This window comes from Myodes glareolus, chromosome 10 (assembly GCF_982192425.1).
Source record: "Myodes glareolus chromosome 10, mMyoGla1.1, whole genome shotgun sequence".
Taxonomy (NCBI): Eukaryota; Metazoa; Chordata; class Mammalia; order Rodentia; family Cricetidae; genus Myodes; species Myodes glareolus.
In genome coordinates, this window is record NC_142035.1 from 87008877 (window position 1) to 87024628 (window position 15752).

Sequence of the window (15752 nt, forward strand, 5' to 3'; positions counted from 1 at the left end):
GGCCCTTCAGCAGAGAGAGCCTGACCCAATCTGAGGAGTTGGAGAGTTTTCTACCCCTTTCCCTGGCCAGAGCTAGACAGCTCTCAGTGTCCCTCATGGAGAGAAAATGTGTCTCACAAGTACTCAAGCGCTGGAGATGAGAAAATTATCTGGGCAAAATTTTCCCCAAACTGACAGAAGGTTAGGTAGCTCCAGTTACTCCTGAACCATGTGTGGTTTTTCAGTCATGAGTCTGTCTAAACCAGGCAAGACTGTGATGGGGTTGGGCTCTGTGAATCAAGTTCATCTGCACCAACAATCTGATTCAGTGTAGCAGACAGCTTTGCCTCAGCTAAGGTTCCACAGATAAAGTTAAAGAAAGGTTTCCAGCTGGGCAGTGGTGGCGCACGCCTTTAATCCTAGCACTTGAGAGGCAGAAGCAGGCGGATCTCTGTGAGTTCGAGGCCAGCCTGGTCTACAAGAGCTAGTTCCAGGACAGCTAGGAACCCTGTCTCAAAAAAAACCAAAAAAAAAAAAAAAAAAGAAAAAGAAAAAGAAAAAAGAAAGGTTTCCTTAACACCTTTCAAGTGTCCTGAAGTCCCTAGGTGTGTGAAAGGTCATGCCAGTCATCTGCCAACCTCCTGACCCAGAATGACATCCCATGAACTACACTAATTCTAGGACACTGGAAGAGAACTGTGAGAACCTGAGGGTCCTGTGCAAGAAACCATACAAAACCACACCGCTGACTCATGTCTGCAAAGTCTCGGTTTCACCTGCGTTATGCTTTGGAACATGACAGGTGCTAACAGCACATCTCCCCTCCTGGGAAGCACAGCATTCTCATTTTGTCTATCATCTACAAAGAAAATGAGAATATGCTAGAAGGAATAGATTATAGCAACCATACAGTCTCAGTACATCAATAGGGAATGGGCCAAGTCACCAAATCTTCATAGTTCTAAGGGAGTAGAGGAAGACTATGATTCCTCCCTCCACTTCTAGGGGTCAACACAACCCATGGATCACCTGCTTATCCATTCCTCAAACTACAAAAGACAGTAGGAACAAAAGAAAAAGTCTGCTTCTGCCATTACCAGTGCTGGGATTAAAGGTGTGTGCCACCACTGCATGGCTGAGGGCTTATTTCTTGTTAAAGGAAGAGTATTAGAAAAGAATGAAAGGTAAGTAGAAAACCTTTAAATTTCAAAAAGAACTGGGTATGGCTGTGTGCACTATAATCTTAGCATCACAGAAGTAGAGGGAAGAAGATTTCCAGTCCGAGGCTTGTGCTGCACAAGGAGCTTTAGAGAAGCCCAAGCTCTGGAAAAGCCTGTCCCCAACAGAACACAACACATGAAAAACATGCTACAGTCTTTAACAAGATCCCCTTTTTTCTACTGCATGTCAATAAAACCCAGACCATCAGGCCCAGTCATAAACTGCACTGCTCAGAGCAAGCCAGGTAAGAAGCCAGCAGCCATCATCTGTGACACTTGAACCTTGTAGTGATGGCTGGAGGTCTAGTGCAGCTAGCAGCCAGGCTTTGCCTTAAGATAACTGAAACTGGTTCAAAAAAGGAAAAATGGAGGATAGAAGATGAAAGGTACACGATGGTACCTAGAGGAAGAGAAAGCTAAAGGATGGAAAACCCGTTTTAATGAGAAGCTGATTAGAAGAAAACCAATTTTCCCAATGAAGATGGGAAAGATTAGTGTAAAGCAGATGGCAAGAAACAGTTGACTATTCCACTGAAAATAGATGGGCACACTTTATCAACAGCCAAGAAACACATATTTCAGGGTAGGCCAGGGGTTGGCACACCATCTTTGTTTTAATTTTTGAGGCAGAGTTGACCTTGCTCTGCAGTCTAACATGGCCTGAAATTTAAAATCCCCTGTTTCAACCTCTGAGATGCTGGATCATAGGAATGTATCACCATGCTTAACTTTAGTTTTCTTTTTGTGGTCCTAGGATCCAATGTAGAGTTCTGAAGATGCTAGGTGAGTGTTCTACCACTCAGATTACATGCCCAGAATACTTTCTAAGAAACCTGAATCCCATTGGCTATTTCCAAGTCCTGTTTCTTTACGTTTGTGTGCTAAAGATAAAACTCAGGGCAGGGTGAATACTAGGCAAACTCTCTATCACTTAGCTATACCCCGACACTCCTGGTGTAGATTAAAATATTCTTTTAAACATTGTATGTGCATGTGTTTGTGTGTACACACCTGCACATTCATACCTGCCATGGCACATAAGTGTAGGTCAGAGGCCAATTTGTGGGAGTCAGCTCTCTTCTTCCATCATGTGTTTTCCAGAGATTGAACTTAGGTCATTAGGTTTGGTGCCAAGCCTACTCAATAAACCATCTTGTTGGCTCAAGACTATCTTTTTTTTTTATAAAAATATTTATTTATACTTTTATGCAAACATGTGTATGTGTGTGAATATGCCATGTGTGTTAAGATGGCCTCAGAGGCCAAAAGAGGGTGATGGATCCATTGGAGCTGAATTCACAGGTAGTTGTGAGCCACTTGACATGGGGACTGGGCACTGAATAGGGTCCTCCTAAAGAGCAGCAAATGCCCTTAACTGCTAAGCCATCTCTCTAGGACCTCCCAACCCTTAAAAATTTATCTTATTACTTATTTGAGTGTGAGTGTGTGTGTGTGTGTGTGTCTGTGTGTGTGTGTGCGCGCGCGCTCCAAAAGGCTAAAAGAAGACATCAGATCCCTTTTGAACTAGGGCCACAGGTGGTTGTGACCCATCCAATATGGTGCTGGGATCTGAACAATGGTCCTCTGCAGCAGCCGTAAATACTCTTAATCACTCACTGAGCCATCTCTCCAGTCCCCAAGTCTATATTTTTAAAAGTAATTCTTTAAAGTCTGGTATGGTGATACATGCTTGTAATCCATTCACGATCTGATGGGCTATAGAGAATAACTGTCTCAGAAATAGAAAAAGACTAATAAAGTGTTTATTTGAAAACAATGATCAGAATATCAAGTTAGTTAATTTCCTCTTTTTATCTGGTGAAGGCAAGAATAGCAGAATCACGAAAATGAACAAGAAACCCCCTATTTTCAAAGGGAAGATCCTTATTAATGTCTCTGTTCAGTGTGATTTACTGTGTACACTGATGGTGGTGAACAGACTGTATGTGCATGTAGGGCCAGGGAAGCACATAACATTCAGAACTCAATGTAACTCACATTCATGAAGTCAATAATTCATGCCTCCTGGGCGCCACACACAATAAAGATTTTGGAGATGGAAGTGACAAGACCAGTCAAGAAGCAGGGCTTGGCCTGGCATGGTGGGGCACACCTGAAATCCCAGAACTTAGGAAGCTGAAACAGGAAAATCCTGAGTTCAAGGCCATCTTAGGCTATGTAGCAAGATGGTCTAAAGCACAATCACTTGCATTAAACAAACAGAAACAGCAGCAGCAAAGCATCAGCTGAGAAGCACCGGGGTTTTTGTGCACTGCTGTAGTCTTAGACCCAACAAAGTCCCTCCCTGGACCTTGACAAAAAAAATTCTGAGTTGTCCTAAATTTAATTCAAAGAGTGGAGGGTGGAGCAGGGAAGTGATGAGAGACATTAATCAGACATATTGAAAGACTTTCTTTCACATTCCTAAGCAACTATCAAAACCTGGACTCAGTTCTTACTCACAGTGAACTCCAAGGTTATCAATTCTGACTATTTATGTAGAAATATCCCTGGCTACTGAGCCCTTCAATCCAAATGTAACAGCCACCCTCTAGTTTCACAGCATAATTCTGCCCCTCTTATTTATTAAATGTAGGTCCAATGTAAACTGACATTTTCTCTCTCTCATTTCTTGTTATAAAAGACTCCTAGATCTTTGTTTTAGGGACATTTTTAATTGCTATCTAACTTCACCATAGGTGGTGGTGGAGACACACCCTGCTTCCCCTTTTCCTTCTGGCGACTGAAGCCAGGACAACTCACAGGCTAGATAAACACTCTGCTACTGAGCCACGTCACCAGCCTAAATAGACTCTTCCTTCAGAGCTCCCTGAATCCCGAGAGTTTCAGGTTAGTACCCACAGGAGGCACAAGCACAATTTTATTTTGTGAAAAGACTAGAATGTAGTAAAGACTCCATTCTTCTAAGACACACAGAGGTGGGGTGGTGCTGATGGTGGAGGGAGGGGGGGAGACAGCAGCGCACTTTAATTCCAGCACTTGGAAGGCGGAGGCAGGTGCAGATCTGAATTCAGGACAGTCAAGTCCTTGGAGCAAGTTCCAGGACAGCCAGAGCTACACAGAGAAACCATGTCTCGAAAAGTCAAATAAATAAGAGACACAAGGTGGGGTAGGGTCGGGGAGAGGGCTCATCAGAGCTGTGTAACTGTGTCATGGAAAAAGTCTCCTGAACGAACAGCGTTGACGGCAGTTCTAATGTTATTTTTAATTTTGTATTTTGTTCTCCCTTTCTCTGACAAATCACATCATAGACACCTCTGACTTTTAACTTGTCCCTCCCCCTTTTCAACAATGTTCTGAAGAAAGGAACTTTTTGAAGATAGATGCTTTGTGCTACATTGTAGAAGTCAACTTTAAGATAATTGCAGCGGAAGCAGCTTTTTTTTCAACTGACAGGCAGCGTTAAGGAAATTAATGAGGACAGAATCTTGGGAAGGAGTAAATAATTTCTGACAACAAAGCTGTCCTGCTTCTGTCCCACTCTCCCCTTGAAGAAATGGTATACCCTTCTAAGATACAAAAATAAAGTGCCAGGGATTTCAGTATTCCCCTCGGCCCCAGCTAAAGGTTGGATCTGCTTTCTCCAAGATTAAGGAATAGCTCAATAAATACCGTCCAAGTCAAAGGACGGTAAAGAAGACTGTGTGTGAGCCAGCACCACTGAGCTTCAAGTTCCTAGAGCCTCTAAGGTGCTGAGGATTATTTCCCAGTTCCTCCTTGTGCTGCCAGGGGTGGAATCTGGCCTTGCACGTGTTAGAAAAGCACTCCACCACTGAGCTCCAGTGCTGGACCATCTGGTGGGGAAGGATGGTCCACGCCTTGGGGAAAAGAACATGGCATGCTAACTTCCATTTGGAAGACACTAACTTACAGCTGAGAATGCCAATTACATGTCTTTTCCTTGGGCCCCTGCCCCAGCCCTGACTTTTTGCTCTTTCCCTAAGTAAGATAGGGCTTCTACGACACACACTGGAAGAACAGTTTGGTATATGACTATTTCTGGCTTCATTAGTAATTTTGTTATTATGCTTTCACTTGGTTACAACCAAAGTTATTATAATGTGCAAGTTGCCACTATTTTAGAAAATTAATTGCAGTTTTCTGTTACAATATTGTGCCTTGTTCCAATTAGAAAATGAAAGCTGAGAGGGAACACAGTTTAGTGTTTTGGGAATTCAGCAAAAGCAGCTCAGCAATCTCTAAAGTCTAACTTACAACGCAGCAGAAATGAACGGAAAGCCCTCACTGCTCTAGTGAGAGGGACCAAATAGCAAAGCAGGAGTCTGAGAGCGGAACTCCAGCTTAGGGGCTCTCTCTGGTGGACAGAGAAAGGGAGAGAGCAAATAGAAGCCTGGCCCATTTGTACTGCTCTACCAATTATTAGAATTATAAGGAGCCTCAGAAAGTAGAGAGGGGAACATTAAAAGGATCCTACCTTCTAGAAATAAGGACAAAACTGAAAATGACTGAAGCAAAGACTTGAAGAGGTATAGATAGTTAAGACAGAGGCCAGAGAAGAGCAACACCTGAAAAAAGGCAGGAAGCTGAATGCCGGACACGATGTAAACCGCTCTGCTCCATCAGGCCCTCCCACCATGATGAACAAAGGGCAGCTCTGAGGCCAGGCTAGACCGGGTGGCAATGAAGTTAAGAGCAGTCTGGTCTTTCAGCTCTATCCTACTAAGCTACACCAGAATCATGTATAAACAGCTGATGATATAATGGAAATAAAATTGTCTTCTAAAGTCTCAAGCAAAAAGGCAGGGAGATGCCAGGTAGTGGTGGCCTATTCTTTTAGTCCCAGTACTCAGGAGGCAGAGGCAGGTGGATCTCTAACGTGTTTGAGGCCAGCCTGGTCTACAGGGCAAGTTCTAAGACAGCCATGGCTGTATAGAGAAACCCTACCTCAAAAAAACAAAAAAGCATAAAACAAAAACCAACCAAACAAAAAACAAACCCAAAATACAAAACAAAACAACAAAAAGAAAAACAAACCCAGATACTGCACCACTACTACACCTTTTTAAATACTTTTTCTCATAATAAGCCTTATAATAGGCCGGGCTGGCCTCAGACTCAATCTTAATTCAGCCTCTGAGTTGCTGGGATTATCAGAACCAGTCCTCCTCTGACTGTAAATCTAAAGTGAATCTGTGTTACCCAGGAAGCATGGTTCTAATATCCAAGGACCTCTGCTGAGAATCACTAATCCAGAGGTCTGAAGAACCTTAGAATAAGCACACCAAGGCTCCTAGCAATTAGCAATCCATTTACAGAAGAGATTTCATATGGGATCCTGTAAGAGATCATCTCCTGGGAGAGACATCATTTAGTGAGAAATAAAATATATCAATGCCCTAGAGGACTTTCCTCTGGGAATGCCTGATGTTACAACACATTCAACTCTTTGAGTATTATCATGGGGAATCTAAGAAGTGAGTCCAAAGATGGGGGATGCAGGGCAGAGAAACTCTAGGCTGCTTCTCCACACAAACATGTTTCAAGGGCAAAGCTAACTTAGAGCTAATCTATGCACAGAGGGAGAGGCAGAGATTTCAGTACCAGTCAACAAAATTCCAACACGCTGAAAGGTGACATAGCTCAACTAAAAGAATGCTAGGCTGCCAGCACGTGTGAAGCCCTAAGTTAAATGCCTAGCAACACACAGGCGTACACAACATGTACGCCCTTCTTTCCACTAAAGAGTGAGTTAAGGGACATTTGCTGAATGTTTTGCATTCTTTGATGTAGGAGCAACCAAGAACTCAAAACCCAGGAAATTACAGTCAGTGGGATGTGAGAGTGAGCAAAATCTAGTTGAGATAACTAATCCTCATGGCAAGAGGATTGCTTTCCAATGAGATTTTTCCAGTCACGTCTGTTTTCTCACCTAATGACAGACAGTACTTACTGAGAATCAAAGAGTCTCATTGGGGGTGGGGTGGCATGCTCAGAAACAGCTGCTTGCATGAGGCACACAGCTGGCTAGCTGCTATGAGTCCTTAGCAAGACAGCAGCGGACCAACTGGATCACTGTATCTTCTCAGCAGAATCCTTCAACCAAATTCCCTCAGCTTTTGCCTCACATGATAAATGACACTTTAGCTTTTGCTTGTAGCTAGCTGACCTTATCCAGGTGTTTCTGACTCTTCATGAGAAGGACGGAGGGCCGATAAACTTTGCCTAGGACCTGGATAAGAGTATGGCTTTTGAAAGTAGCTGGAGTAGCTGGAGAGGTCTATTAGCATTACCGAAGTAAAACCCATAAAGAATTTTCAAAAAATTTTTTTACAGTCAGTTAAAAGAGCTGTTGGGCCCAGGATGTAGGTGGTGAAAAACAGACACCAGGTGCTTTTATTGTCTGTGTAAGACCAGCCAAAGAACACTACACTAAAGCTCCACTTCTGCCTCAGATGTCTAGTTCAAACAATCTTGGTGAACTACCACGGTCTTCTCTTTTTTACCCATTCAGAGCTCAAGCACCACAACTCTCCTGTAATGACAGCAAAAGCAGAGTGCCTTGCGGTTGCACCTTTCAGAGGTTTTCAAGGATGTCACTGCTTCTGACAGCTACCACCTGGAAATGATAAGGGGTGAGGATGTTTTCTTGAGATTCTCTTTTATTCACTTAGTTTCTATAGTGTATCAAGTTCTCTATTAAGTACTAGGATTTTATAAAAGAAAAGACATGGTTTCTGCTCTCTGGAGGCGCTAGAGTCCAGCACAGAAACAAGTGCAGGCTGGTGGGATGAGAATCGGCAGGGGTGTGGGAGCGGTCAAATCTATAAAGAAATCTGCCAAAGGAGAAGACAGACTCGAGGGCAGCTGGAGACGTGGAAGAGGAAAAGATCCCAGGATTTAAGGTGTCCTGGCACAAAAGAGCCTTACCAGATTCCGAGAGACTGAAAAGCAGTTCAGTACAGTCAGCCAAAAGATACTATATATAAATTAAGAAACCAGAGGGTGACGAGGCCAGCAAAGGAAAGACCCTACCAAGCATACCCTTCCATCACTTGGCATGTTATGGTCTTATCTCTAACCTTTTTTTTTTTTGACAACAAATGCTTCCTAACCCAAGCATCAACCAGTCTCAATAAGTACAGCACTAAATTGAGGGCCCGGGGACTATATTCTTAAAGAACTTACATTGAACCCAGCTGGGTTAGATTAACCACACATGACACACAAGGGAACACAAACAAAACAACACCACCATCAACAACAACAGAAGCCCGCCAAATGCACAAACTATACAAAGTACTGAGGAATTAATTCATTGGTTCTTAAATATTATTTAATTAGAGAAGTGTTCAAATGCTTTATTCCCTTGACAAAACCCTAGGCAAATAAGCTCCGACAGGATGCGGGACGTTCAGTCAGCCACACTAGGTCAGGCTGAGTCCAGAAAGCAGCTAACTACACTCCACCCAAAAGGTTTTCATGTCCAAACAAGAGAGGAATGGTTTAGACAGGAGTAGGTCCTAAATGGGATTTCTGCTCTGTTGGTAAAATGGGTGTGTGACAATTCGGAGCAAAGAAACTGCCTAAACCAGGCAGTGGTGGCGCATGCCTTTAATCCCGGCACTTGGGAGGCAGAGGCAGGTGGATCTCTGTGAGTTCGAAGCCAGCCTGGGCTACAGAGTGAATTCCAGGACAGCCAACGCTACATAGAGAAACCCTGTCTTGAAAAACAAAAACAAATGAACAAGCAAACAAAAGAGAAGCTGCCTAAATCCTCTGGGTACTCAGTTCATAACCTTGGGGGTGACAAATTTCCTGACTGGAGTTAGTTGATGCTGGGGAGTCTCTTGCACACTAAGCAAGTATACCACCAAGACATAACTTCCCATTGTCTGCTTTTATTTTAAGGCAAGGTCTCATAAGTAGCTCAGGTGAGTAGTTGAGATTATAGAACAGCGTCAACAAGCATGGGCAAAAGCATTCCTAACTTTCAGTAGTTCTGATCTTTTAAAGTTACTCGGCTCAAAGGTCATCGGAACTACAGCATTTCTTTAGGATCATGATGGTGTTGGTCCTGATTGGAAGATTGTATCATAGTCCCTCATTAACCTGCCAAATTCAGGAAAGATATAAGCAATGGCACTCACCCTCATGGAGGTCTCACCACCATGGGCCTGTTGCAGCCTGAAGACCTGGGCAACCATGTGCTCTGTGGAGGGGTGCAGCAGGATCCTTCGGGAAGCCAAGCCCACCATTACGTATCGGCCCATTGGAGACAGGCTTACAGAAATGGCATTGGGACCTGGGGGCCAACAGAAGAGAGTCACATTTCTCAGAATGCTTGCCATTCCATGGAAACAACTTTCACATTGTTTGGCTGTGCTCAAGTGATCGTCTAGGTTGCAGCGAGCAGTGAAAGAGGCAAGCGCGCCCGCACCGAGCAGAGGACGGTGCAGACACCAGTGCTGTGGCCCCATGACCTGAGAAGACTGCTACCATACTCTAAGCACGGTCTAAAGTCTTTTCTCACTTAGGCATTATAAATGTTTTCTATCATTAAATAATCTTTTGTAAGAACAGTTTTTAAAGCTAATGTATTTAGTGATATCACTGCACAGTCATTTATTTAAAATACTGTTAAAAAAACTCTTGAAGTAACAATTTGATGTTTTCCTATATGATACGGTGCTAACATCCTTGTATGTAAATCTTTGTAGTTTTCTGATTATTTCTTTAGAAATGCAGGTTAATTTTTTGGATTAAGAACATGTATATCTGGAAGGTTTTTAAAACACAAAGTCTAACTGCCTTTGTAACAGAAGTACACTGGTGACTTCCTGTGCCGGGGAGAACTCTCACTGTAGACTCTTCTGTAACACTAGATTCCTAAACACCGATTTTTCTCTGGCCTGTGCCTCAGTGAAGGCAGAGGCAGTACATGACCAGTTACTCTCACCCATGCACACCGTGCCTCACCTAGGAATGCCTATGCCAAGGCATCAGCGTCAACCTCTGCCATTAGGTTGGGCTTCCTATCCCTTACCAAATCGCTTGGTGTAGAGCATTTCCCCCAGGTTATGGGGGGCCAGGGAATACACTGCCAGGATGCCTTCATCAGGAAAGCCCCTTTGGCTGCTTGGGATGAAAGCTGCCAGGAGCTGGCCATCTGCAGAAATGTCACAGCTGGCATCATTGTAGATCTTGCAGTTCTGTACCAGGACATTCACGGAGGCTGCAGTGAACAAAGGAAAGGGGAGAAGCTTAAATACCATGCTACTAGAAATTCTGAGACCAAGATGTTGTTGGGCCCTCTTTAGAAATGGGGCAAGCTGCCTTATTTAATCTAAAATGTTGGGAAGCAGGAAACAGAAGAGACAGGAAGATCTGATCATCCACCACTTAGTAGGAACTATAGGACAGTCCATTACCACCACAGCCACCAGCTGAGTCTGGAGTCACACTTGATTAGGTAAGGAAAACGTAAATAACAAATGCCCTAGAGAGCAACTCCACTGCTGTGTGGTTTTTTTGTTTTGCTTTGCTTTGTTTGTTTTTTGAGACAGGGTTTCTCTGTGTAGTTCTGGCTGTTCTAGAACTTGCTCTGTAGATCAGGCTGCCCTCATCAGATCTAGATAATGTACTCTATTCAAACTATAGGAGTGAGATGGCAAGAGAAACCAGCTAAGGAAACAAAACAGAAAGATGGTTTTAAAGGCTTATGGGACTGGAGATTGAGAATGATGTGTAAAATTGTTTTTGTCCCCTTTCCCTATGTGTTGCTAACCAAGCTACAGAGATAACAGAGTAGATAAAAAAATGACACCAGAACACAATGATTGGCTGTTGTGCCAGTCCCTGGGGGCTGACACCTACAGCACCACTGCACATAAAACTGAGGCTTGTTCTGTTTGCTAACTAATAAAATAATGACATCCAAATACTACTGCTATCACCATTAGGCCTCTGTGCTGCTCAGCTCCCAACCAACCATCTGTTCACCCTATAAGGCTGGATTTATCTCATTAGCATGGAACCGTCTGCTCCTGACACAGGGTCCTAAGCCCTTCCCCCAAAATATGGCAGTCTTTTTCTCTGGAACTACATGAGTCCAGGGAGGACAAGACACAAAGGAATTACATGAAACTTCAGTAATGAGTTCATTTTCTTTTTCATTCATTCATTCTTCCCTTCCTTTTCTCCTCCCCTCCCCCTTCTTTCATTCTTTCTTTTCTTTCCTTCCCCTCTCCCTCCTTTCTCTCCTTTCTTCCTCCCTCCTCCCCTCCCTCCCTTCCTTTAAGACAGGCTCTGTATAGCCTTGGCTGTCCTGGAACTTACTCTGTAGACCAGGTTGGCTTCAAAATAACAAAGATCCACCTACCTCTGCCTCCAAAGTGCTGGGATTAAAGGCGTGTGCCACCACTACCTGGCTATTAGTTTGTTTTTCTAATCTTGATGTAGACCTAATCCTCAGTAAAATGAACAATTTGGACCTTTACCACCAAAGGCAGGGAGAATAAGTAATAAGAAATATTAAGGAGCTCTTTTCCGGTCTCTTTGGCCTTGGCGGCAGAAGCAAGATGATGAAAGGAACGTCATCCTTCGGCAAGCGTTGCAACAAGACCCTCACGTTGTGCCGCCGCTGTGGCTCTAAGGCCTACCACCTTCAGAAGTCTACCCGTGGCAAATGCGGCTACCCTGCCAAGCGCAAGAGAAAGTATAACTGGAGTGCCAAGGCTAAGAGACGAAACACTACCGGAACCGGGTGGATGAGGCACCTAAAAATTGTCTACCGAAGATTCAGACATGGATTCCATAAAGGGACAACCCCTAAACCCAAGAGGGCAGCTGTTGCAGCATCCAGTTCATCTTGAGGATTTCAATCTGTCATAAAATAAATGTTCTGGTTTCCAAAACAAAAACAAACAAACAAAAAAAAAAAAGAAATATTAAGGACTGAGGCTGGAGAAATGGCTCAGCAGTTAGAGGTCTCGCAGAAGACTCCAACAGGACTTAAGTTTCATTCCCAGAAATCATATGGGGTGGCTCACAACAACCTGTGGTCACCTGCATGCTTATAAGCATACATATACAAGCACAAATACATATGAATAAAAATAAAACGTAAAAATATTAAGTAGAACTTGAGAATAGGAAGGCGATATAGGACATTGTAGACTGTTTTAAACAGTTACCACTGTTCCTATACTCAAGGTTCCCAACATGCTCATTTGTCTTGTTGGTAGATATTTAGCTTGTACATATTTAATGTGGAATTCCCCTCTGTATGTTGTAAATACCATTGGTTAGTAAAGAAACTGGCTTGGCCTGATAGGGTAGAGCAGAGCTAGGTAGGGAAAACTAAGCTGAATGCTGGGAGAAAGGAGGTGGAGTCAGAGAGAAGCCAGGGAGCCTCCCGAGACAGACATGCCAGAACCTTGTCAGCAGGCCATGAGCCTTTGGGTAAAATATAAAATAATGGAAATGTGTTAAATTAAGGTGTAAAAGCTAGCCAATAAGAAGTTAGAGCTAATAGGCCAAGCAGTGATTTAAATAATATAGTTTCTGTGTGCTTATTTCGAGTTTGAGCAGACACGAACAAAACAGCAGCCATCCTACAACATATATTAACATGTATTTTGGGTAAAACAGAAGTCTATAATGAGCTGAACCTGCTGGCCCTGGCCTGTACTACCAGCTACTCAGAAGGCTGAGGCAGATGGATAGAAGTTTAAGGCCAGTCTGGACAACTTAGTGAGACCTAAGTATAGAAAGTAATGAAGAGGGCTGGGGATACTGTGGTAGCAGAACACTGACTGTATGCATGATACCCAGTTACAATCCCATTACCACCAAGAAGTGGGGGAAGGACCATAATGACCTTAAACTACTAACATCTTTTTAAAAGAATATAACTGATTACAAGGATGAGAGGTGGGGAAGATAATAAGGTTTTTCTTCTGGAAAGCTTTGGTGCAAAGCCTGTTAAAACTGAGCAGATGGACAAAAAGCATTCTGTTAGTCTCAATTTGAAGCCACTATGCTTGTATTTGCATTATCTTATGATAATTCAAAGTCAATGGCCACCTCTCAAATTTTGCTCCCTCTTCCAACTCCACCCAATTTCATTACAGCTCCTGGTGACTGCAGTAAGCTCAGAAAACCAGCTAGTGATCCATTTATCTGGGCTTGTGTTTCTACCCTAATAAAGGCATGTGTCAGGTACAGAGGAATATGGTAACTTCATTATAAACAGAACCTGGAAGTACCTTTACAATTTCATTTTTATTTCAAAGCTCCAATTAGCAGTTTACATTTGTTGTTTGTTGCTTAATAATTTCTGGTGTAGAAACAGAAATAGTCAGTTATAATAAATAGTCAGTGGTCACTACTTTAATTCCTGCATGAAGCTTCCTCTCACAAAGCTGAAATTTCAATGAGTTAACATGTACACGAACAGTTCTTGGACCTCTGCTCCTTTTCTTGGGCGGAGAAAAGTAAGGTTCTAAAGGCAAAGAACAACTTATCCCTTTTTGGATTCAGCAATAAGGTAAGTACGTAGGGAGGAAGAAGATGTGAGCGAAATACAGCCTGAGCCATTGGAAACTGTGTTCATGTTCCATACCTCACTCTGCCAAGCAGCTCACCAACTACAGCAAACTTGAACACTGACACCTAAAGAGTGATAGGCAGAGTTTGGAAACCTAGACGTGATAGCTGTCTCTGATGCTGAAAGTCTTGGATCACAGTTGACAACTCAGTAACTGGTTGTCCCTTAGTGGTAAAACAGACAGGTAAGGATGCTAGGACCATTAGCTTAAGAACTGGGGACAAATTGGGCAGTGGTGGTATACGCCTTTAATCCCAGCACTAGGGAGGCAGAGGCAGGCGGATCTCTGTGAGTTTGAGACCAGCCTGGTCTACAAGACTAGTTCCAGGACAGGCTTCAAAGCTACAGAGAAACCCTGTCTCAAAATAAATAAATAAATAAATAAATAAATAAATAAATAAATAAATAAATAAAATAAAAGGGGGGGGCTGGAGAGATGGCTCAGAAGTTAAGATCACTGATTGCTCTTCCAAAGGTTCAATTCCCAGCAACCACATGGTAGCTCACAACCATCTGTAATGAGATCTGATGCCCTCTTCTGGGCTGCAGGTGTACAAGCAGACAAAACACTGTACACATAATAAATAATAAAGAAAACATTTAAAAAAAAAGAAAAGAAAGAAAAAAGAACTTGGGACATAACTGAATGGGAGATTGTTTATATGTGTTAGGCTCTGAATTCAATCCTAGTACAGAAACAAAATAAACAAAACCAAAACTGCTTAAGAGGTTCAGGGGAAGCCAAGCACAGCAGTGTACATGGATAATCAGGGTACTGAGGGGTGAGGATGTGCATAGGCAGAAGGACTGAAGCAAGACTGAGACTGTCCTGATCCACATAGTGTATTCTAGGTCAGCCAGGGTTACAATTAGGCTCTCAAATCCAACCAACCAAATGAACGATTAAAAAATAAACACAAAACCCACCAAAAAAGAAAAAAACAACAAGAAGTTCAGGGGTACCTCCAAGGGGAAAAAATGATGAAGGAAACAGCAGGAAGCCATGCTTTAGACTCTGCAATACAATACTGCCCAAAATACCTTAGCAGGGAACAGGAGGGGCTAGAAATAATGATGCCTGGAGAAGCAGACGGCTCTGCCTTCCTATCAGATCCATAAATTATAAACAAACACCCACAAAGATCCATGCGTAGCCTGCTACTGTCCAGATGAGGTCATGGGAGTGATTGGCAGCTGCAGTACTTTACAAAAGCATCACACACAGCCTTGGAAAACCCAAGAGGGTTTAAATCAGAAGCAAAAGTTCCCCTTGGCTACATCTCTGAGTCCATCCACTTACAGCAGAAGACCAGAGCTTCAGGTGGCATTGTAAACATGCATGACAGTCACTACATCCCCTGTAGAGTTTTCCCTGTACGACTCATCCACTAGATCTTATGACCTCTGCTTCCAGGGTACCTTAGTGATCAAAGTCATTCACCAAGGAAGAGTATACTCTCAAAATTCAGAGTGAGCCAGGTATAACAGACCACACCTTTAATCCCAGGATTTGAGAGGCAGAGGCAGGTGGATCTCTGTCAGTTCAAAACTAGCCTGGTCTACAGAGTGAGTTCCAGGATAGTCAAGTATAGGATATAGAGATTTTGTCTCAAAATGCAAACAAACAACATAATCCCCAGAGTGAAATTTAATTGGTTTTTCTCTTCTCCTCCCCTCTCCCTTTTTTGTTCAGAAAAGTAGCATAAAAACTCTACATGAGGGGTTAGAGAGATGGCTCAATGGTTAAGAACACTTGCTGCTCCTCAGGGGGCTATGGATTCAGTTCTTAGAATAGATCATTCAGCTCACAACTTCCTGGAACTCTAGCTCTGGGGAATCCAGCACCCTCTTCTGGCCTCTGCAGGTACCTGAACACATAGAAGATATACACACATAGACACTCACACACATAAATAAAAATCTACATGAGGTGAAGCTTTATTCACTAAGTTCTAGCATCTAGC

General features: G+C 43.0%; 2 protein-coding genes across 13 annotated transcripts in view; one reads left to right on the plus strand and one right to left on the minus strand.

Annotated features, from left to right (window-relative positions):
* Ambra1 (autophagy and beclin 1 regulator 1) overlaps positions 1-15752 on the minus strand; it is a 199516-nt gene that overhangs the window by 20544 nt on the left and 163220 nt on the right. For all 12 annotated transcript variants that reach the window (XM_048428441.3, XM_048428439.3, XM_048428451.3 and 9 more), the window contains 2 exons: positions 10225-10413; positions 9329-9483 (listed from right to left, as the gene is read on the minus strand). In XM_048428441.3, coding sequence (XP_048284398.1) covers positions 9329-9483; positions 10225-10413 — 344 coding nt within the window. The remainder of the gene's footprint in view (positions 1-9328; positions 9484-10224; positions 10414-15752) is intronic.
* Positions 11750-12082, plus strand: LOC125396505 (large ribosomal subunit protein eL37-like). The gene has a single exon (XM_048428452.3). The coding sequence runs from the start codon at positions 11759-11761 to the stop codon at positions 12050-12052; it is 294 nt and encodes a 97-aa protein (XP_048284409.1). The 5' UTR covers positions 11750-11758; the 3' UTR covers positions 12053-12082.

Excerpts from the sequence above, each read along its gene's own strand:
- LOC125396505 (XM_048428452.3), top strand. The coding sequence starts at position 11,759 with ATGATGAAAGGAACGTCATCCTTCGGCAAGCGTTGCAACAAGACCCTC.